Consider the following 22,923-nt stretch of genomic DNA (forward strand, 5'->3'; position numbering starts at 1 on the left):
CAGGTGTGGTGGTGCGCACCTGTAGTCCCAGCTATTCTGGAGGATGAGGTGGGAGGAGCACTTGAGTTCAGGAGTTGGAGACCAGCCTGAGCAACATAGCAAGACCCTTTCTCTACAAAAAGTTAAAAATTAGCTGGGTGTGGTGGCATGCACCTGTAATCCCAGCTACTGAGGAGGCTCAGGCAGGAGGATCTCTTGAGCCTGGGAGTTCAAGGCTGCAGTGAGCCTTGATTGTGCTACTGTACTCCAGCCTGGGAGACAGAGTGGGACCCTGTCTAAAAAAAAAAAAAAAAAAGGCCGGGTGTGGTGGCTCACGCCTGTAATCCCAGCACTTTGGGAAGCCGAGGCAGGTGGATCACGAGGTCAGGAGATTGAGACCATCCTGGCTAACATGGTGAAACCCCATCTCTACTAAAAATACAAAAAAATTAGCCCGGTGTGGTGGCAGGCGCCTGTAGTCCCAGCTACTCGGGAGGCTGAGGCAGGAGAATGGCATGAACCCAGGAGGCGGAGTTTGCAGTGAGCTGAGATCACGCCACTGCTCTCCAGGCTGGGCAACAGAGCGAGACTCCGTCTCCAAAAAAAAAACAAGCTGGGCACAGTGGCTCACGCCTGTAATCCCAGCACTTTGGGAGGCCAAGGCGGGTGGATCACTTGAGGTCAGGAGTTTGAGACCAGCCTGGCCAACATGGTGAAACCCTGTTTCTACTAAAAATACAAAAATTTGGCCAGGCACCATGGCTCATGCATGTAATCCCAGCACTATGGAAGGCCGAGGCAGGCAGATCATTTGAGGTCAGTAGTTCAAGACCAGCCTGACCGACATGGTGAAACCGTCTCTACTAAAAGTAAAAAAATTAGCTCGGCATGGTGGTGGGCACCTGTAATCCCAGCTACTTGGGAGGCTGAGGCAGAAGAATCGCTTGAACTTGGGAGGCGGAGGCTGCAGTGAGCCAAAATCATGCCATTGCACTCCAGCCTGGGTGACAGAGTGAGGTTCCATCTCAAAAACAAAATTTAGGCCGGGCGCGGTGGCTCACGCCTGTAATCCCAACACTTTGGGAGGCTGAGGCGGGCGGATCACGAGGTCAGGAGATCGAGACCATCCTGGTTAACACGGTGAAACCCTGTCTCTACTAAAAATACAAAAAAATTAGCCAGGCATGGTGGTGGGCGCCTGTAGTCCCAGCTACTTGGGAGGCTGAGGCAGGAGAATGGCATGAGCCCCGGAGACAGAGCTTGCAGTGAGCCAAGATTGCTCCACTTCACTCCAGAATGGGCGACAGAGCAAGACTCCGTCTCAAAAAAAAAAAAAAAAAAAAATTTACTCAGGCGTGGTGGCAGATGCCTGTGGTCCCAGCTACTCTGGAGGCTGAGGCAGGAGAATTGCTTGAACTTGGGAGGCGGAGGCTGCTGTGAGACGAGATTGTGCCATTGCACTCCAGCCTAGCGACAGAGCAACAGAGGAAGACTCCTCAAAACAAAAACAACAACAACAACAAACAGTTGCATGTCAATTTTCCCATTGCAGGGGGTTGGAGGATGTTCTCCCAAAACTTCCTGTCCACCTGTAACCTCAGAATGTGACCTTATTTGGAAACAGGATATTTGCAGGTGTCACTGGTTAAGCATCTCAAGATGAGATCATCCTGGGCTTAGGACAGGTCCTAAATCCAGTGACCAGTGTCCTTCCAAGAAAAGGAGGGGGACCCGGCGGGTTGGCTCACACCTGTAATCCCACCACTTTGGGAGGCCAAAGTGGGCGGATCATGAGTTCAGGAGATCGAGACCAGCCTGACTAACACGGTGAAACCTTGTCTCTACTAAAAACACAAAAAATTAGCCAGGCATGGTGGCGAGCGCCTATAGTCCCAGCTACTCGGGAGGCTGAGGCAGAAGAATCACTTGAACCAGGGAGGCAGAGGTTGCCGTGAGCCGAGATCGTTCCATTGCACTCCAGCCTAGGTGACAGAGAAACTCCATCTCAAAAAAAAAAAAAAGAAAGAAAGAAAGAAAAAAGAAAAGGAAAGGAGGGGACACAGGCACAGAGAAGGCCACGTGACGACGGAGACAGAGATGGGAGCGATGCAGCTACAGGCCCAGGAACACTGAGGATTTCTGGAGCCCCAGGAAGCTGCAGGGAGGCCTGGAACAGCCTCCCCAAAGGCCTCCAGAAGGAGTCAGCCCTGCCACACCTTGCGTTTGGACTGCTGGCCTCCAGCACTGTGAAAGAGCAAACTCCTGTCACTGGAAGCCACCCAGTCTGTGGCCACCCGCCCATCTCCCCAGGAGATCTGGCTGCTCTCAGATACCCGGAGCCCCCCGCATCAGCTTGCTGGGCACTGACCTTGAGGGTTGCTCCCTCGACTTGCATTGCTCCCTGCAGCGCCCAACCCCATGGGGGACACCAGAGGAGACTCTCAGAGCCGTCCCCCGGACAGGGCGAGGTGCCTCCCAGGAGACGACCCCACTGCCCCGCCAGCACTGGACACTGGACACTGTTTTCCATAAACACTTCTTTGAACTAAATTTAATTCTTCTCACCCAAGAAATATCTGGAAAGCAATGCTCAGGCCGGGGTGGAGCGCTGGGGAGAGGGGATGTTTTCACAGTTTGTGGAGGGTTTTTTTTTTATCTTTTTTTCTGGCATCGTCTCTCTCTTCTGATTTCCCTGTAACTGACATGGAGGAAATGGATTCTGAAAATGGGTTCCTTTCCCACCCCCAGGGGCTCTGAGATCGGAGTGGGGTGGGGCTGGGTGAACAGGACTTGGTGCTCCGAGGCAGGGTCCTCCCTGATTCCCTCCCACCTCCTCCGCCATGCCTCCCTTTACCCAACAGGGCCTGGCCAGGAAGGGGCATATCAGGCGGCTATTCTGGGGGACAGGTTTTCAGGGCACCTGCCCTGTGTGCCCACCCAGTGAGGGGTTCCTGGCCCAGAGTTGCCCCCTCAGCATATCCCAGGGGACTAGTGACCCTGTAGGCCCCTCCACTTTGCTAAAGAGAACACAGGGAGGGTTGGTGGCCGAGAACTCACCAACCACTGCTGACCAGGAATGGCCAAGGGAGGCCCACCCAGAACACCCAATCCCACAGCCACCCTGCTCTAGTACCACTTGGGGCCTCTCCAGCCACTGGCCCGGCTGCATTTACTCTCCAAAACTGCTGCTTTCTTTTAGTTTTTAAGTGACAGGCTCTTGCTGTGTCACTGAGGCTGGAGTCCAGTGGCACAATCACAGCTCACTGCAGCCTCGAACTCCTGGGCTCAAGTGATCCTCCCACCTCAGCCTCCTGAGTAGCTGGGACCACAGGCGCACGCTACCACATTGGGTGGATGGATGGATGAGTAGATGGTTGGATGGGTGGGTGGGTAGGTGGATGGGTGGGTGAATGAGTGGATGGATGGATGGATGGATGGATGGATGGATGGATGGATGGATGAAGTGGATAGATGAGTGAATGGATAGGTGGATGTGTGGGTAGATGGATGGACAGATGGGTGGGTAGGTGAACGGAAGAGTGGGTGGATGGGTGAATGGATGGATGGATGGATAGATGATTGATAGATAGATAGATAGATAGATAGATAGATAGATAGATAGATAGGCTAATGGATGGATGAATCAGTGCTTTCTGTCCCTTGACCTGGTCTACAAGCCACTTCCCCAGCTAGACAAAGAGAGCTGGAGGGTTCCAGGAAACCTGCCTTAGAACCCCATCCCTGCCGGGAAACAGATGAAAGCTGTCGGGGTCTTTTTTCCGTCTCTCAGCCTTACCTGGGACACACAGAACTTTACGGTGGGGCCTTGTTCCAGTTGCTACAGGTTCCCATTGCTGAAGGTGGGGGGACAAGCTGCCTCTGCCACTCAGCTCTGCAGGGGGCTCCTCAGTGGCTGGGGGAGCTGCGGGTGTGGCAGGAGGACCTGGCAAGAAGCTCATGGGTACCCTCACCCACCTCATCCCGCCCTGTGCCCAGCCCTGACCCCAGCCCTCCCTCCGACAGTCCTTCTTTGTACCTCGCCCCGTGGAAGGAAACACACTAAAGGTGGGGAGGGGTGGGCCAGAGCCTCAGACTCCGTAAGACAAAGGGAGAAAAATGCACCGAAGAGAGGCGGGGGGTAGACGCAGGCACTGCCTTTTTTTTTTTTTTTTTTTTTTCCTTTTTCTTTTTACAGACAGGGTCTCACTCTTGTTCAGGCTGGAGTGCAGTGGCGCCATCATAGCTCACCACAGCCTCCAACTACTGGGCTGAAGGATCCTGCCTCAGCCTCCAAAGTGGCTGGCATGACAGGCACGCACTACCACGCTTGGCCAATTTTTGTATTGTTTGTACAGATGGGGTCCACTATGTTGCCCAGGCTGATCTTGAACTCCTGGCCTCAAGTGATCCTCCCTCCTCAGCCTCCCAAATCTTAGGGATTACAGGCATGAGCCACCACCCCCAGCCTTATTTCCTGACATTTCTATGGTGAAATTGATTGCTCTTATAATCAGAAAAAAATATAGTGAGACTTAAAAGACACGGTCTGTGAACTTGAGAGGCCAAAACAACCCGCAGAGGGACAGGCAACTGGCCATTCCGATGCTGGGGCCCCAGGCATGATGCAGGCAGGTCCCCCCTCCCCACTTTGGCCGGGGAGGCTTTGAAAAGAAAGCTGGACGTGCAGTAGCAGGGGTTGGGAAGGGGAATTCCAGGAAGGGGCCTGGGACTGGGACCATGGTGGCCCCCCAGGCCAGATTCACCCCTGGCCAGGTGCAAGGACGCTGGGAGCGGCCCCAAAGATCCAAATACCTTCCTCAGCAACCCCTTTCATTTGCTTTCTGCAGAAAATAAGCTAATGCCGGCAGCGGAGACTTCATTTAGGAGAAGAGCAGGCCTCAGCATATCCCTGGCATTGGCAGCATTCCTGGGAGTAGAGGAGGGGAAGGCCGGGGAGGGGAGGGGGACGGGGCTAGAGGGAGTTCGTGGATTCACCTAATTCCAGGGTGGAATCGCTCGCCGGCCACCGTGTCCTCCATCATTCTCCAGAGGCCCCACCTAGTTTGTGCATTAATCAGTCACCAGGCCTTGGTCCTATGGCCCAGCAAGGGGAGATGTCAAGGCCAGGGACCCCTCTGAGGCTCAGAGAGGGGTGCACAGCAGGAGTGGTAAAGCCAGGACTGGTCACGGTGGCTCATGCCTGTGATCCCAGCACTTAGACCGAGGCGGGAAGATCACTTGAAGCCAGGAGTTCAAGACCAACATGGTGAGACCTCTGTCTCTGCCAAAAAAAAAAAAAAAAAAAAAAAATATATATATATATATATATATATATATAAATTTTTTAAAGCCAGGACCTGCCTGGTCCCTCAAGCTTCCTCCCTGGGACCTCAGTAGATGGTTCTAGACAGTGGGATTTGTGTTCTAGGCCCAGGGGCTCTGACCTCAGAGGCCCTGTCGGGAGGTTCAAACTAAGAAGTGAAATGCAGTGAAATTCAGACTTGTGCCTCTGTACGGGCCGTGGACATGCGTGTGCAAAGGCGTGTGCATGTGCGTGCGCCTTGCTTCCTGGGTCAAAGTGGCTTCTGATCCAGAGATACTTTGAGGTTTCTTTTTTTTTTTTTTTTTTTTTTTTAGAGAGCAGGTGTTGCCCTGCCACCCAGGCTGGAGTGCAGTGGCACAATCACACAATCACAGCTCATTGCAGCCTCAAACTCCTAGGTTCAAGCAATCCTCCTGCCTCAGCCTCCCAAGTAGCTGGGATCGAAAGCGTGCGTCACTGCACCTGGCTAATTTTTAAATTTTTTCTAGAGACAGAGTCTGGCTATGTTGCCCAGGCTGGTCTTGAACTCCTGGCCTCAAGCGACCCTTCTGCCTCAGCCTCCCAGGTATCTGGGACTGCAGACGTGTACCACCATCCCCAGCTAATTTTTAAATTTTTTTCTAGAGATAGAGTCTGGCCATGTTGCACAGGCTAGTCCTGAACTCCTGGTCTCAAGCAATCCTCCCACCTTGGCCTCCCAAAAAGCTGGGTTTAGGCAAGGCATGGTGGCGCACACCTGTAATCCCAGCACTTTGGGAGGCCAAGGCAGGCAGATCACTTGAGGTCAGGAGTTTGGGGCCAGCCCGGCCAACATGGTAAAACCCCATCTCTACTAAAAATACAAAAAATAGCCAGGTGTGGTGGTGCATGCCTATAGTCCCAGCTACTTGGGAGGCTGAGGTAGAAGAATCGCTGGAACCCGGGAGGCGGAGGTTGCAGTGAGCCAAGATCGCACCACTGCATTCTAGTCTGGGCGACAGCGAGACTCCGTCTCAAAAACATAAAATAAAATAAAAAGTTGCGTTTATAGGTGTGAGCCACTGCACCTGGCCACTTCCAAGTCCTATTGGTTCCCTGCTCTGGGCAAGGCCTGGGCATGATTTTACAGACGGGGAAAATGAGGCCCAGGATCCCACCGTGGTGAAGCCCGCTTCTCATAGACCTGCCGACTGCAAACTCCTCCCAGGGTTCCCCCTGAGCTAACATCCCCCTCCTGTGGTCCCACCCAGGGCTCCTTGCTGTCCTGGGCTGTGTCCCCAATGGCCGGGCTGTGTCTCCGGCTCCTGGCCAAGGTGGCTCTGAGGGCACCTCTCTGGGCCTGGTCTGGCTGGAGGGGACCCCAGGAGAGGGTCCCACAGGCGCCCCCACCCGTCTGCGCCTGCTCCTTCCAGATTCTGCAGGCTCTGGTGACACCTGCTGGCCATGCATCCCATCACCATAGCAACCCAGGCTGGGATGGGTGGGGTCACCCAGGCTGGAGGTTGGGGGTGTGGAGGCACTGGGAGTGGGGCACACCTGCCCGACCCATCTTCTTTCCTCATGGGAAACTTTCAACCCCAGAACGCTCCTGTGCCCCGCTTAGGTCCCCTCCTACTCTGTCCCCCTGCCCTGTCCAATGGCTCTGAGAGCTCTGGGTTCAGCTCTGGAGTCAGTGACTCCAGCTGAGACATCACCTCCCTACAGACCTTCAAGGTTCCCATCTCAGACACAACAACTCCATCTCCACTGTGTGGGGCCCCAGGCCTCAGCTCAGAGGGGCCCCACCTCTCACGGCTCCCCTCCAGCTCCTCTGCGTCCCTCTGCTCAGTCCCCCGGCCTGTGTCCACTTCACCCCAAGTCCTTGGCTATACCCTGAACAGAGCCCATCTCCCATCACCCAGATGCTGTCACCTGTCACCTAGGTGCTGTCACAGCCCAGCCCCGTCCCCAGCTCCTCTGTGGCCCCCACAAACTCGGCAGGCTTTTGCAGACACACACGTACCTGTCCTGCCAGCACCGTGCCTCAGGGAGTGGCACAGGCCCCGCCACACCGCATGCCGGCCCCATAAACGGCCCTGCGGTTCCCACCGGGGGCTCTGCACCTGCAGGCCCCTCCCCAGAAGGCTGTTCGCAGCTTCCTCAATCTTGCTAACACTGATTCAGCCAAGCCGTCCAGAACATTCTGCTGGCTGTGACCTCCCCAAACCCTGCTCTGTGTTCCTCACACTGTCATGGCCTGGGGACTATCCCATCCCAGCCAGGGCTCCTCCGTAGTGCTGCCATGATTTCAGGATCCCCGTGTGTCCAGGGCTGAGCCCAGGGCCGACCTGGGAGGTGTCTGCTGACCTGATCCTCTTGGCCCTCCCACTCCAGGCCCCAGTCCCACCCCAGGAAGATCTTCCCCATCCCCACTCTCCCCTCCTCCCAGGGTCTGCAGGGAGCGGCTGGGCCACCACTTTGCCCAGAGGCAGTCCTGGGGCACGACCTGAGCCCATGTACCCAGCGCAGCATGGCCAGGGACACAATGCACAAAAGGCGAGGGCTTAAGGGACCTCCCTGGAGACCCCCAAGTGGCTCCTCTGAGTAACGGGGGCTGGTCATGGATGTTGAGTCACCTGGAGGGGGATTGTGTGGAGGGGCCAGCCTTGGTCCTCCCACCTGCCCCAGGTGGCCTGTGGTCCTGGGTTGGCTGCCACCTCTCAGGGCCTCAGTCTCCCCGTCTGCACTGGAGCAGGTGGGCACACTTGACCCCACAGCTTGGCAACGCCTGGCCACACTGCAGGGGCTGAGGGGGTGACCAGCCCTTCCTCTGATGCCCACCACACCCTGGGGACAGCTCAGAGCCCAGCCGCTCCTGGGGGCCTGGTCCATGCCTGTCCCTGGCCCCACACCCTGTAGTCTGGTGGCAGCTGCTGCACTCGCACCCGGAATGTCCCAGAAATCCCCAAACCTCAGCTGACCCCATGGGGGAAAGAGGGCTGGAACCTGCCCCCTCTCATCCCCTCCAAGGCGCAGATCCACCCTGTCCCCACGCAGTGGGCATACTGAGTGCCCAGCCCTGCCCCGCCCCGCCCAGAGAGGCTGGAACATCAGGAGCTTGGGCCAGTCTGGCCACGCCGTGGAAATAGTGGCCATGCATCGGCCCGGGGAGGCCCCAGGCCTGGTCAGCCGCCAGGTCCTGCCCGCCAGGCTCAGCTTCCCAGCCCTCCTGCTTCCTCTCCCCCCCCTGGTTAATCTGCCAGTTCCATCTGTCTTTGTCCTGTTTGTCTATCTGTGTCTCAGTCTGCTCGATCTCTGTCTCTGTCTTGCTATCTCTGTCTCCATCTGCCTCTGTCTCTGCCTATTTGTCTGTCTCTGTCTCTCCATCTCTCTCTCTTTATTTTTAAAATTTTCTTTTATACAGAGACAATCTTGCCGTGTTGCCCAGGCTGGTCTTGAACTCCTAGGCTCCAGTGATCCTCCAGCATTGGGCTCTCTAAGTGCTGGGATTACAGGCGTGAAGCACCGTGCCGAGCCAAGAAACATCTCTAAACCCCTCTTTTCCTCCCAGCAGTGACTGTGAAGGGCTCTGGGGACAAATCCCTTTGTGAAAGGATCTTCTGGATGATGTCATGGATTTGGGCCCCCTCTTGCTGGAGGTCACTGGGTGGTACTTCTTGGCCATCCAGCCAATAGCAACAAGCCGGCACTGTGATGACGTCACCATCGCCCCCACTGTCTCCTCAGGTCCCAAGGAGCAAGAGGCTTGCACCGTTCCTCTCTAATCTGAGATGGATTTTGTGGGTTTGCCTGGGGGGAGGGTTTTTTTTTTTTTTTAAGCAAGAATCTGCTTAAGCCATACACCCATCTCATTAGGATTAGTTTTGTTAATCTATAGATCCACTTATTCGGCCGCACGCCAGCCTCCGAGTGTCCCAAACACGAAGTCAAAGGGTGAGCAGAGCACCTCGGGCTGGCCCTCCTCCCCTGGGAGGATCCACCTCTCCCGTGGGACAGAGACAGCTATGACTCAGCGGCAGCCTGCCGGGCACAGTTCCAAGCACCTCATGGCCTGTTCTGTGTCTCCTCCCAGAGGAGGAGGGGGAAACTGAGGCCTCAGGACAGGGGCAGCTGGCACAGAGCCATACATCCAGGACCTCAGATACATGCGATTGCTCCAGACCCCCACCAGCACAAGCCAGGCAAATCTGTACATTCAATGTTAGCAAAGTTTGTTTGTTTGTTTTTTACAGAGAGGGTCTCACTGTGTTGCCCAGGCTAGTCTTGAACTCGAGCCGAAGTGGTCCTCCTGCCTCAGCCTCCCAAAGTGCTGGGATTACAGGCGTGAGCCACTGCTACTGGCCTGCAAAGTTTTTGTTTGTTTGGAGGGTGTTGCTTTGTCACCCAGACTGGAGAACAGTGACACAATCATGACTCACTGCAGCCTCCACTTCCTGGGCTCAAGCGATCCTTCTGCCTCAACCTCCCAAGTAGCTGGGATGGCAGGCATGCACCACTACACCCAGCTTTTTTTTTTTTTTTTGGAGACAGAGTTTCGCTCTTTCGCCCAGGCTGGAGTGCAGTGGCATGATCTCAGCTCATTGCAACCTCTGCCTTCCAGGCTCAAGCGATTCTCCTGCCTCAGCCTCCTGAGTAGATGGGATTACAGGTGCCCGCCACCACACCTGGCTAATTTTTGTATTACTATTAAAGGGGGGGATTTCACCGTGTTGGCCAGGCTGGTCTTGAACTCCTGACCTCGTGATCTGCCTGCAACGGCTTCCCAAAGTGCTGGGATTACTGACGTGAGCCACAGCGCCCGGCCCTGTGTTGCCCTGGCTGGTCTTGAACTCCTGGCCACAAGTGATCCTCCTGCCTCGGCTGTTTCATTCTTACTTTATAGAAAAGAATAACTTAAAATGAAAGCGTTATTTATTTTTTTCTCACGTAAGTAAATGATCTTGTGCATCCACTCCAGAGGCCACTAGATTAGTATGTTTGATGCCTGTTTCCCATCCAGACTGATTTCTGAGAAGCAGGAGGAAAGAAATGAATTCCTCAATGAGTGAAAAGAAAGAACCTCATTTTCCAGATGGGGCTCTGAGTGAGGCTCAGAGAGGTTCAGGAACTTACCCCAGGGCACACATCGAGGGAGCAACAGAGCCTGGGGGCCGAGGGCAGGGCCACCCTGCAGGGCCTGCAGGGCCCCATCAGCACCCAGGTTGCAAAGTGAGGACTCACGGAGGAGGAGGTGCCCCCAAGGCATAAGACGCCTCCCCCACTGCCCATCAGCCCAGATGGCCACCCGAGCTGTCAGTGAGAGGACACTCTGCTTGGCTAAGCCGCTGTTGTTTGGGATTTTCTGTCTCTCGAATCCTAAAGGGTAGAGTCTGCTTATCGATGCCACCCTCGCCCCTACAGTCGGGAAAACCAGAGCCTGGAGGGCGGTGCTGTAAGAGTGATCCCAGTCACCACGGCAGTCCAAGGGCCACCTTCCATGCCATCACTTTAGGAGTTTGCTGTGAGGTTAGCCCCGTCAGCAAACTCGAGGCTGGCTCCCTGTCCTCTTGCTCAGGGACCAACCCTGGGCACTACTGGGGAGGACTCTGGGGGATTATCTTGAGAGCACTCTCAGGGAGACTATCTGGGGAGCACTCTCGGGGGAGCACTCCAAGGAGTACTCTTTGGGAGCATATCTGGGGAGCACTCTCAGGGGGAAACATCAGGGGAGCAGCATTGGGAGCACTTTCAGGGAGTACTGAGCACATGCTTGGGGAGCACTCTCAAGGAGCACTCAGGGCACATACTTGAACATTCTCAGGGCACATACTTGAACATTCTCAGGGCACATACTTGGGAAGCACCCTCTGGGGAGTACTCCAGGGAGTACTCTCGGGGAGCATATGTGAGGAGGAGCATCAGGGAGCACTCTCGTAGGAGCACTGCCTTAGTCTCCTTGCTGGCCACTGGCTTCACTGGCATCAGAAGCAATTCCACAAGCCCAGCCGCTCCTGTCCTCCCTGGTTCCCCACAGGACACTGCCATCCCCTCGGTGGGAATGGGCTTCTATTCTGGGGTTTGCATTCCCATGGTGCCAAGTCCGTCCTGAGAAGATCCTCAGGGATTGCTGACCATCCACGTCCCCACAGGGTGGGCCTCAAACCCAGGCTGTGAATTCAGGGAAGTGGGAAGCAGAACTTCCTGGGTGTCCCTAGATGGTGCCTTCCCCCCACCCACTACACATGCATGCACGCACACACACACACACACACACACACACACAAACACCACTTCCATGGCATCAGGAGAGAGTCTGGTCCTTCAGCAAGGTCACACTCTTCTCCACGTGGCCCCAGCCAATGCCCAGGCGAGACCTGGCCATCTCTGCCCCACGCGGGACTCTCTCATGGGCCGTGCTGGCTCCAGCATCGAAGTCTAACAGCTCCCTGCCACATTTCGTTCCCTCTGTGCTCCTTCCCCAGTGTCACTCCTCCCTCAACCCCCGAAGAACCCCTTTGCCTTCCGCAGTCCTTCTCAGCATCTGCTTCCTGAACAACCCAACCTCCGTTCTGCACCGGCCCGGTCACCCCACTGAAACTGGCAACTCCTGCTTCCACCCAACCTCATCATGGGACCTAAAAGCAGCCCAGCCCCCACTGCTGTCCTCCCCAAGGCTCGGCTCTGCCCAGGAACCCGCTGCCTGCTCCCATCCCTGGTCCCTTAGGCCCACGGCATCTGCTCTCTCGGGACCGTGCTCCCCCCGCACCAGTCGGCCGCCTTGGGCTCTCAGGAGACAAAGCCAGCCATCCCTCAGTTTCCACTTCACCCCTTCCCAAGGCAGTAAGCTTGGGGGCAGCTCGAATCAGTGGGAGGACAAACCAAGGGGGATCTCAGACTCATCACGATGCACTCGCACATAAACCCCTCATCTCATGCAGTCAATTACAAGCCCTGGGAAGTGGGGGCAGGCGAGGCCCAGGAGGCCCCGGGGAGGCCAAGCCTAGGGGCACATTCTCTGAATCCTGAAGAATGAGCAGAAGCAACAGACTCAGCAAGGTGGGGGCTCCAGGCAGAGGGAACAGCTTGTGCAAAGGCCCTAGGGCAGGCCAAGGACAGAACACTTAAGGCATGGAAAGGAGGCGAGCATGGCTGGGAGCAAAGGACAGAGGAGGGAGGTTGGGAGGTGGGAAGGGACAGCCCCGGGTGCTGAGACTCAGAACAGAATGGGGCAGTCCCCTTTTTTTGTTTGTCTGAGACAGAGTCTCACTCTGTCATCCAGGTTGGAGTGCAGTGGTGCAATCTCGGCTCACTGCAACCTCCATCTCCCTGGTTCAAATGATTCTCCCACCTCAGCCTCCCCAGTAGCTGGGATTACAGGTGCATGCCACCATGCCTAGCTAATTTTTGTGTTTTTAGTAGAGATGGAGATTCACCTTGTTGGCCAGGCTGGTCTTGAACTCCTGACCTCAAGTGATCCACCTGTCTTGGCCTCCCAAAGTGCTGGGATTACAGATGTGAGCCACTGCACCTGGCCTAGGACTGTCCCCTCTAAGAACACACAGACTTGTGGGTGATGGTCAGAGGACAGCTCAGATGAGCTCAGCTCAGGTCAGTTCCACAGGAGTCGCTATACTACATTTTACAAAGGGATTGGGGGGACTCTGTGGGCACCATAAAATTAGATCTGTCCCATTCCATGGCAGCTGTGTGGTGTGGGTACCACAGAATGGGTAACTACTCTAAGCAAATCAAGGTGTTCTCATTCCCCTGGTCAGAGCAATTGGTTCAGTAGTAGGAATAAACAAGGAATCCCACAGTCCAGTTTGCTGGTAGCTATTCTAAACTGAGTCCTTAGAGATGTGAGTAAGCTGCTGGATCAATCCTGACCTGAAGCCTACCCTACCACTGCACATTTTCCATTACACCAAATTCCCTTCATTGTGAAGTTGTTTCGAGCTAGGTTTTTTATTATTTGCTACCAAACACATCCTGCTACAGGCGGTGGGAGTGAGTTCCTGCAGAAACTCAGTGGAGCATTGAGGCCACCTTGGAAGCCATACACAGCAGTCTCCAGATGGCAGCAAGCTAGAGAATGACTCTGCAGTGTCAGGGAGGGTTAAGCTGTATTTTTAAAAGCAACGGAAGGCCCGGGAAATGCAGCTTTTAGATAGCAAAGGCCTGTGATGCCCCAAGTGGCCCCCATCAGCCAGGAGTGGGTGTTTTGGAGGGAAGAGGTGGCTGGCCTGGGGAATGGGTCCGGGCCTCCGAGTTCACCAGATCTCCAGGCCACATTGTGGCACAAGCCATCCCTGTCGCTGCGCCTGGCTGGCCTGGGCCCACAGCCTGCTTCGCCGGGGAAAGGAACCCCTGCCTCGACAGAGCCTCCGTCCAATTCGCTCAGTGAGAGCGCTGCCAGCTTCCTCACTCACACAGCCCAGCTGGAGAACTGCCCACAAGTTAAAAAATATTTCTTTCCAGCAGACATCGCTCCTGCGGATTCAAGCCTTATCTTTCTCTTCCAGAGGAGAGTTGTTCATTTCACTTCCTAAAAAAAAAAAAACCCCAAAACCTTAAACCACAAACTGAAAAGCAGGTGGAACCGTTTCAGGATTTGGCTGAAGTTTGTCTCAGAGCTGATAAGGGACAGTCAGTTGTTTCTGGGCAACACAGCAGTGAACTGGCAGCAAGACGGGGGTCCACACTATCCCCCAATAAAATGACCCCCCAAGGCCTTGCTCTGTATAGAGAGGTTTCTGGCCAGTCATAGTGGCTCACGCCTGTAATCCCAGCATTTTGGGAGGCCGAGGCAAGTGGATTGCTTGAGGTCAGGAGTTCGAGACCAGCCTGGGCAACATGGCGAAACCCCGTCTCTACTAAAAATACAAAAATTGGCCAGGCGCGGTGGTTGATGCCTGTAATCCCAGCACTTTGGGAGGCCGAGGCAGATGGATCAGGAGGTCAGGAGTTCGAGACGAGCCTGACCTACATGGTGAAACCCCATCTCTACTAAAAATACAAAAATTAGCCAGGCATTGTGGCGTCCACCTGTAATCCCAGCTACTCAGGAGGCTGAGGCAGGAGAATCGCTTGAACTCGGGAGGCAGAGGTTGCAGTGAGTCAAGATTGTGCCACTGCACTCCAGCCTGGATAACAGAGTGAGACTCCATCCCCCCCAAAAAAAACAAATTAGCTGGGCGTGATGGCGCATGCCTATAGTCCCAGCTACTTGGGAGGCTGAGGCACGAGAATCACTTGAACCCGGAGGCAAACAACACCTTAACAGAGCAGAAATGCCAACGCTGGCTGCTGGGTTGGCAGGGCTGTTTTTGTTTTTTTTTTTTTTTTGAGACGGAGTCTCGCTCAGTCGCCCAGGCTGGAGTGCAGTGGCCAGATCTCAGCTCACTGCAAGCTCCACCTCCCGGGTTCACGCCATTCTCCTGCCTCAGCCTCCCAAGTAGCTGGGACTACAGGCGCCTGCCGCCACACCCGGCTAATGTTTTTTTTGCATTTTTAGTAGAAACGGGGTTTCACCATGTTAGCCATGATGGTCTCGATCTCATGACCTCGTGATCTGCCCGCCTCGGGCTCCCAAAGTGCTGAGATTACAGGCATGAGCCACTGTGCCCGGCCCATGGCAGGGCATTTTGAAAGCAAGCGTGGGCTGCTTGTGGTGGCTGACAGCTGTAACCCCAGCACTTTGGGAAGCCAAGTTGGGAGGACTGGTTGAGCCCAGGAGTTTGAGATGAGCCTGGGCAACATTGTGAGACCCCTCCACCCCCAACCACCACTACACAAAATTAGCTGGGCATGGTGGTATCTAGCTACAGTCACAGCTACTGAGGAGGCTGAGGGGGGAGGACTGCCTGAGGCCAGGAATTCGAGGCTGCAGTGAGACATGATCATGCCATTGCACTCCAGTCTGGATGACGGAGCAAGACACTGTCTCAAGAAAGAAAGGGAAAAAAAAACATAAAGAGAAGAAAAGAAAACAAAAGTGTGACCTACTCCAGAACTCAGGCCGGGGGTAGGATTTTACCAGACACAGGTCTGCAGAGATGGACCACAGGGCTCTGGCCTTGGCTCAGCCCCAGTACAGTCAGTAATCAACAAATAGCACAAGGGGCCAGGCATGGTGGCTCATGCCTGCAGTCCTAGCACTTTGGGAGGCCAAGGCGGGTGGATCACCTGAGGTCAGGAATTTGAGATCAGCCTGACTAACATGGTGAAAACCCATCTCTATTAAAAATATAAGAACTGGCCGGGCGCGGTGGCTCAAGCCTGTAATCCCAGCACTTTGGGAGGCCGAGATGGGCGGATCACGAGGTCAGGAGATCGAGACCATCCTGGCTAACACGGTGAAACCCCGTCTCTACTAAGAAATACAAAAAAATAGCCGGGCGAGGTGGCGGGCGCCTGTAGTCCCAGCTACTCGGGAGGCTGAGGCAGGAGAATGGCGTGAACCCGGGAGGCGGAGCTTGCAGTGAGCTGAGATCCGGCCACTGCACTCCAGCCTGGGCTACAGAGTGAGACTCCGTCTCAAAAAAAAAAAAAAAAAGGCCGGGCGCGGTGGCTCAAGCCTGTAATCCCAGCACTTTGGGAGGCCGAGATGGGTGGATCACGAGGTCAGGAGATCGAGACCATCCTGGCTAACATGGTGAAACCCCGTCTCTACTAAAAAATAACAAAAAACTAGCCGGGCGATGTGGCGGACGCCTGTAGTCCCAGCTACTCGGGAGGCTGAGGCAGGAGAATGGCGTGAACCCGGGAGGCGGAGCTTGCAGTGAGCTGAGATCCGGCCACTGCACTCCAGCCTGGGCGACAGAGCAAGACTCCGTCTCAAAAAAAAAAAAAAAAAAAAAAAAAAAAAAAAAAAAAAATACAAGAACTTAGCCAGGTACGGTGGCTCACTCCTGTAATCCCAGTACTTTGGGAGGCCGCGGAGGGCAGATCACGAGGTCAGGAGATCGAGACCGTCCTGGCTAACAAGGTGAAACCCCGTTTCTACTAAAAAAAAAAAAAAACACAAAAATTAGCCGGGTGTGGTGGCGTGTGCCTGTAGTCCCAGCTACTTGGGAGGCAGAGGCAGAAGAATGGTGTGAACCCAGGAGGTGGAGCTTGTAGTGAGCCGAGATCACACCACTGCACTCCAGCCTGGGCGACAGAGTGAGACTCTATCTCAAAAAAAAAAAAAAAAAAAAAACACTTAGCCAGGCATGGTGGTGTGCACCTGTAATCCCAGCTACTCAGGAGGCTGAGGCAGGAGAATCACTTGAGCCCGGGAGGCGGAGGCTGTAGTGAGCTGAGATCACACCGTCGTACTCCGGCCTGGGCAGCAGAATGACACTCTGTCTCTAAATAAATAAATAAATGGCACAAAGGCATAGCAGTCACCTGATGAAACAGGCAACCTTTCAGCCAGGCACAGTGGCTCATGGTTGTAATCTCAACACTTTGGGAGGCTGAGGCGGAAGGACTGCTTGAGGCCAGGAGTTCAAGACCAGCCTGGACAACATAGTAAGACCCCCATCTCTACAAAAAATAAGTATAGTGGTGCATGCCTGTAGTCCCACCTACTTGGGAGGCTGAGGCAGAAGAATCACTTGAACCTGGGAGGTGGAGGTTGCCATGAGCCAGGATCGCACTTCAGCCTGAGCAACAGAGTGAGTGAGACTCGGTCTCCAAAAAAACAAACACACAAAAAAGACAGTGCCTGACACACAGTGAAATAGGGCTACTATTAACTGTTAGACATTGTAAAACTTAATATAATCATGAAACACTTTGCAAACACAAAGGCCAACAGCTGAAGACACAGGGATACCATGAGTCTGTCATTCCCATGCCCCTTCCTTCCCGAACTCCCTCAAATAATGCCTCAATTCATAACTTTGTTTTTTTATTTTTTATTATTTTTTATTTTTTATTTTTATTTTTTTTTGAGACGGAGTCTCGCTTTGTCGCCCAGGCTGGAGTGCAGTGGCCGGATCTCAGCTCACTGCAAGCTCCGCCTCCCGGGTTTACGCCATTCTCCTGCCTCAGCCTCCCGAGTAGCTGGGACTACAGGCGCCCACCACCTCGCCCGGCTAGTTTTTTGTATTTTTAGTAGAGACGGGGTTTCACCATATTAGCCAGGATGGTCTCGATCTCCTGACCTCGTGATCCGCCCGTCTCGGCCTCCCAAAGTGCTGGGATTACAGGCTTGAGCCACCGCGCCCAGCCTGTTTTTTTATTTTTTGAGACAGGTTCTCGCTCTGTCACCCAGGGTGACAATCTCCGCCCATCGCAACCTCTGCCTCCTGGGTTCAAGTGATTCTCATGCCTCAGCCTCCCGAGCAGCTGGGGTCACCAGCGCGTGCCATGACACTGGCTAATTTTTGTATTTTTAGTAGAGACGGGGTTTCACCATGTTGGCCAGGCTGGTCTTGAACCCCCTGACCCCAAGCGATCTGTCCACCTCAGCCTCCCAAAGCCCTGGGATTACAGGAGTGAGCCACCACGCCCGGCCTAAACCCTAATCTGATGGCAGAGGCTTGGGACATGCACCCAGGCCTCCATCCCAAGCCCTGCCTCGCTGTCTGCAAACTGCCGCCCCTCTGCAGTTCAGAAACATTTGTTCCACTGGCTGCAAGGGTGTTCTCATCTCCCTTCATCCCTCACCATATTTTTTGTTTTGTGAAAGCTGCACAGTTCTGAAGTAATCGTGCTACTGGGAAACAGGGCTGAGAGTCTCGTTTGTTCAAAGAAAATCTTTTCCTTCCACACACAAGTGCTGTGTTTGCGCCATAAATCGCCTTCTGCATTAGGTCCCCGCCAGCCTTTCTCCTGGTGCCCAACCCTCCCAAGAAGGGCTCCAGTCCTGCATTCCCAGGGTGGCGGGTGGCTGCAAACACAGCCGGACCTGAGCCCAGCTCAGCAGCTCAGGGACACGTCAGAGAATAACAAGGGCAGGAATTCACATTTATTGTGCACCTACTATGTGCTGGGCACTGCACTGGGCACTTCCTTAATCAGTTACATTTTCTTCCTTCCAGCCAGGCACGGTGGCTTATACCTGTAATCCCAGCACTTTGGCAGGCTGAGGCCAGAGGATTGCTTGAGCCCAGGAGTTCCAGACCAGCCTGGGCAACACACTCGATTGATGCAAAAGTAATTGTGATTTTTGCCATTAAAAGTAATGGCAAGAACCACCTTTATTTTTGCACCAACCTAATTGCAAGACGCCGTCCCTACAAAAAAATTTAAATTACCAGGTGTGGTGGTGAGTGCCTACAGTCCAAGCTACTTGGGAGGCTGAAGTGGGAGGATTAATTACACCCAGGAGGTCAAGGCTGCAGTGAGCTATGATCATGCCGCTACACTCCAGCCTAGGCAACAGAGCAAGACTCTGTCTCTAAAAGAAACGAAATTGGCCGGGCGCAGTGGCTCATGCCTGTAATCCCAGGACTTCGGGAGGCCAAGGTGGGCAGATCACCTGAGGTCATGAGTTCGAGACCAGCCTGGCCAATATAGTGAAACCCCATTTCTACTAAAAATACAAACATTGGCCAGGCATGGTAACGGGTGCTTGTAGTCCCAGCTACTCGAGAGGCTAAGGCAGGAGAATCACTTGAACCTGGGAGGCAGAGGTTGCAGTGAGCCAAGATTATGCCACTACACTCTACCCTGGGCGACAGTGCAAGACTCCGTCTCAAAAGAAAAAAAAAAAAGAAACAAAATTAAGAAACAAAATTAGCTGGGCACAGTGGTTCACTTCAGTAATCCCAGCACTTCGGGGGACTGAAGCAGGCAGATCACCTGAGGTCGAGTTCGAGACTAGCCTGGCCAACACGGTGAAGCCTCGTCTCTAAAATTAGCCAGCATGGTAGCACACACCTGTAATCCCAGCTACTCAGGAGGCTAAGGAGGGAGAATGGCTTGAACCCAGGAGGTGGAGGTTGCAGTGAGCCAAGATCACGCCACTGCATTCCAGCCTGGGCAACAGAGTGAGACTTGGTCTCCAAAACAGATAAAACAAAAGAAACGAAATCCTCACAGGACACCGTGAGGTGGGTCCCTCCATCATTATCTCATTTTACAGAGAAAAAACGAAAGTATTCACTTGCCTGAGGCCAGGACAGGAAGCCAGGCATCACCTACCCCACCGTGGGTACCCACTGGCACATTGGGAGATGAATTCATCTCCTGTTGGCACGCATTTCCTTTTTACATAAAACAGAATCCGTCACTATGTCACAAGCCACGGCAGAGGGAGGCCCCGGGCTGGGTCAGGCATTGCAGGCCAGCTCGCCGTGGATTGCAGCCAAATGAGGTTGAGAAACGATATTTTCACCTGCAGTTCTCAAATGCTTGCTCTCAGGAATCTCCGCTCTCTTACTGAGGACCTAGCCGCAAATGACATCTTAATAGCAATATGAAAATAATGGCCGAGCCCGGTGGCTCAAACCTGTAATCCCAGCACTTTGGGAGGCCGAGACGGGCGGATCACGAGGTCAGGAGATCGAGACCATCCTGGCTAACACGGTGAAACCCCGTCTCTACTAAAAAAAATACAAAAAACTAGCCGGGCGAGGTGGCGGGCGCCTGTAGTCCCAGCTACTCGGGAGGCTGAGGCAGGAGAACGGCGTAAACCCGGGAGGCGGAGCTTGCAGTGAGCTGAGATCCGGCCACTGCACTCCAGCCTGGGCAACAGAGCGAGACTCCGTCTCAAAAAACATAAAAAATAAAAAAATAAAATAATTTTGACTTTACAGACTCACTGAGGGGATCTCAGGGACACCCTTCCTGGCTGGCGAACCATAACTCTAAAACAATCATCTAGGCCGGGCGCGGTGGCTCAAGCCTGTAATCCCTGCACTTTGGGAGGCCGAGACGGGCGGATCACAAGGTCAGGAGATCGAGACCATCCTGGCTAACATGGTGAAACCCCGTCTCTACTAAAAAATACAAAAAACTAGCCGGGCGCGGTGGCGGGCGCCTGTAGTCCTGGCTACTCGGGAGGCTGAGGCAGGAGAATCGCTTGAACCCAGGAGGCGGAGCTTGCAGTGAGCTGAGATCTGGTCACTGCACTCCGGCCTGGGTGACAGAGCGAGACTCCGTCTCAAAAAAAAAAAAAACAAAACAAAACAAAAACCAATCATCTTTGGCCGGGCACAGTGGCTCATGCCTGTAATACCGGCACTTTTGGAGGCCTAAGTGGATGGATCACTTGAGGTTAGGAGTTCAAGACCAGCCTGGCCAACTTGGTGAAACGCCATCTCTACTAAAAACAGAAAATTAGCCGGGCGTGGTGGCGCACCTATAATCCCAGCGACTTGGGAGGCTGAGGCAGGAGAATCGCTTGAACCTGGGATGCAGAGGTTGCAGTGAGCCGAGATTGTGCCACTGGACTCCACCCTGGGTGACAGAGCGAGACTGTCTCAAAAAAAAAAATTAAAAATTAAAATTGAAAAAAGTTTAAAAACATTAGACACCAATGATACAACATTAAAAAAGTGAAGGCCAGGCGCGGTGGCTCACGCCTGTAATCCCAGCACTTTGGGAGGCTGAGGCGGGCAGATCACGAGGTCAGGAGATCGAGACCATCCTGGTTAACATGGTGAAACCCTGTCTCTACTAAAAATACAAAAAATTAGCCAGGCGTGGTGGTGGGTGCCTGTAGTCCCAGCTACCCAGGAGGCTGAGGCAGGAGAATGGCGCGAACCCGGGAGGTGGAGCTTGCAGTGAGCCAAGATTGCACCACTGCACTCCAGCCTGGGCGACAGAGCGAGACTCAGTCTCAAAAAAATAAATAAATAAATAAATAAACAAATAAAACAAATGACCAGTAAGCACACACAGAGAAGCCCAATCTTATTAACCATCAGGGAAATACAAATCAGAAGTATCATGAGATACCACCTCACACCTACTAGGATGCCTGTAATCAAACAGATAGAAAATAGCAAGTGTTGGCAAGGACATGAAGATACTGGAACACTCAAATATTGCTGGTGGGAATGTAAAATGGTGCAGCTGCTAAGGAGAACAGGTTGGCATTTCCTGAAAATGTTGCCGTATGACTTAGCAATTTTACTTCCAGTATATATTCAAGAGAATTGAAAACATGTCCACCTAAGAATTTGTACATGAGGGCCAGGGGCAGTGGCTCAGGCCTGTAATTCCAGCGCTTTGTGAGGTCAAGGCAGGAGGATCACTTGAGGCCAGGAACTCCAGATCAGCCTGGGCAACATAGCAAGACCTCATCTCCACAAAATATTTAAAATTAGATAGGCGTGGTAGTACGTGCTTATAGTCCCAGCTACTTAGGAGGCTGAGGCAGGAGGATTGCTTGACCCCAGGAGGTCGAGGCTGTAGTGAACCATGATTGTGCCACTGTATTCCATCCTGGGTGACAGGGCGAGACCCTGTCTCAAAACAGAAAAAAAAAAAGTTTTGGAATGGATGGTGATGATGATTGCACAACAATATAAATCTGTGTCATGCCCCTGAACTACATATATATGTGTGTGTGTGTGTGTATATATGTGTGTATACATATACACACACATACTTTTTTTTTTTTTTTTGAGACAGAGAGTTGCTGTGTCGCCCAGGCTTGAGTGCAGTGGCACGATCTTGGCTGACTGCAACCTCCGCCTCCCAAGTTCAAGTGATTCTCCTGCCTCAGCCTCCTGAGTAGCTCGGATTACAGACACACGCCACCACACCCAGCTAATTTTTGTATTTTCAGTAGAGACGGGGTTTCACCATGTTGGTCAGTCTGGTCTCAAACTCCTGACCTCATGATCCACCCGCCTCAGCCTCCCAATGTGATGGGATTACAGGTGTGAGTCACCATGCCCGGCCTGAACTATGTATTTTTAAATGACTGGCCAGGCGCAGTGGCTCAGGCCTGTAATCAGAGCACTTTGGGAAGCCAAGGTGGGCGGACCACGAGGTCAGGAGTTCAAGACCAGCCTGGCCAACACGGTGAAACCCTGTCTCTACTAAAAATACAAAAATTAGCCAGACATTGGTGGAGCACGCCTGTAATCCCAGCTATTCAGGAGGTTGAGGCAGGAGAATTGCTTGGACCCAGGAGACAGAGGTTGCAGTGAGCCAAGATCACGCCACTGGACTCCAGCCCAGGTGACAGAGCAAGACTCCATCTCAAAAATAAAATAAGAATACAAAAATTAGCGGGGCATGGTGGCAGGTGCCTGTAGTCCCAGCTACTTGGCAGGCTGGGGCAGAAGAATTGCTTGAACCCAGAAGGCGAATGTTGCAGTGACCTGAGATGGCACCACTGAACTCCAGCCTGGGTGACAGAGCAAAACTCTTGTCTCAAAAAAAAAAAAAAAGACTAAGATGGTTGATTTAAAAAAAAAAAAAAAAAGTGGGTGGGAGCATGGAACATAGAGTCATATAGTCACATTTGTTTGGATGTTAAAAAAAAAAAAAACTAACAGTGGCTGGGTGCAGTGGCTCATGCCTATAATCCCAGCACTTTGGGAGGCCGAGGCGGGCAAATCACCAGAGGTTAGGAGTTTGAGACCAGCCTGGCCAACATGGTGAAACCCCATCTTACTAAAAATACAAAAATTAGCCAGTTGTGGTGGCATGCACCTGTCATCTCAGCTACTCGGGAGGCTGAGGCAGGAGAATCACTTGAACCCGGGAGATGG

The 22,923-nt window shown here is 53.5% G+C and overlaps 1 protein-coding gene across 2 annotated transcripts in view; it reads right to left on the bottom strand.

The window, feature by feature from the left end:
- Window positions 1-4,511: 4,511 nt before the first annotated feature.
- Window positions 4,512-22,923, bottom strand: part of FBXL18 (F-box and leucine rich repeat protein 18) — a 69,491-nt gene continuing 51,079 nt past the window's right edge. The window contains exon 5 of one of the 2 annotated variants that reach the window (XM_065541623.2): window positions 4,512-5,260. In XM_065541623.2, the coding sequence (XP_065397695.1) occupies window positions 5,164-5,260 (97 nt within the window). In that variant the 3' untranslated portion in view covers window positions 4,512-5,163. Of the gene's footprint in view, window positions 5,261-13,206; window positions 13,806-22,923 lie in introns of those variants that run through there. The other variant, XM_045387856.3, reaches the window with a different exon arrangement.

The sequence above is a fragment of the Macaca fascicularis genome, chromosome 3 (assembly GCF_037993035.2).
Source record: "Macaca fascicularis isolate 582-1 chromosome 3, T2T-MFA8v1.1".
Classification (NCBI taxonomy): Eukaryota; Metazoa; Chordata; class Mammalia; order Primates; family Cercopithecidae; genus Macaca; species Macaca fascicularis.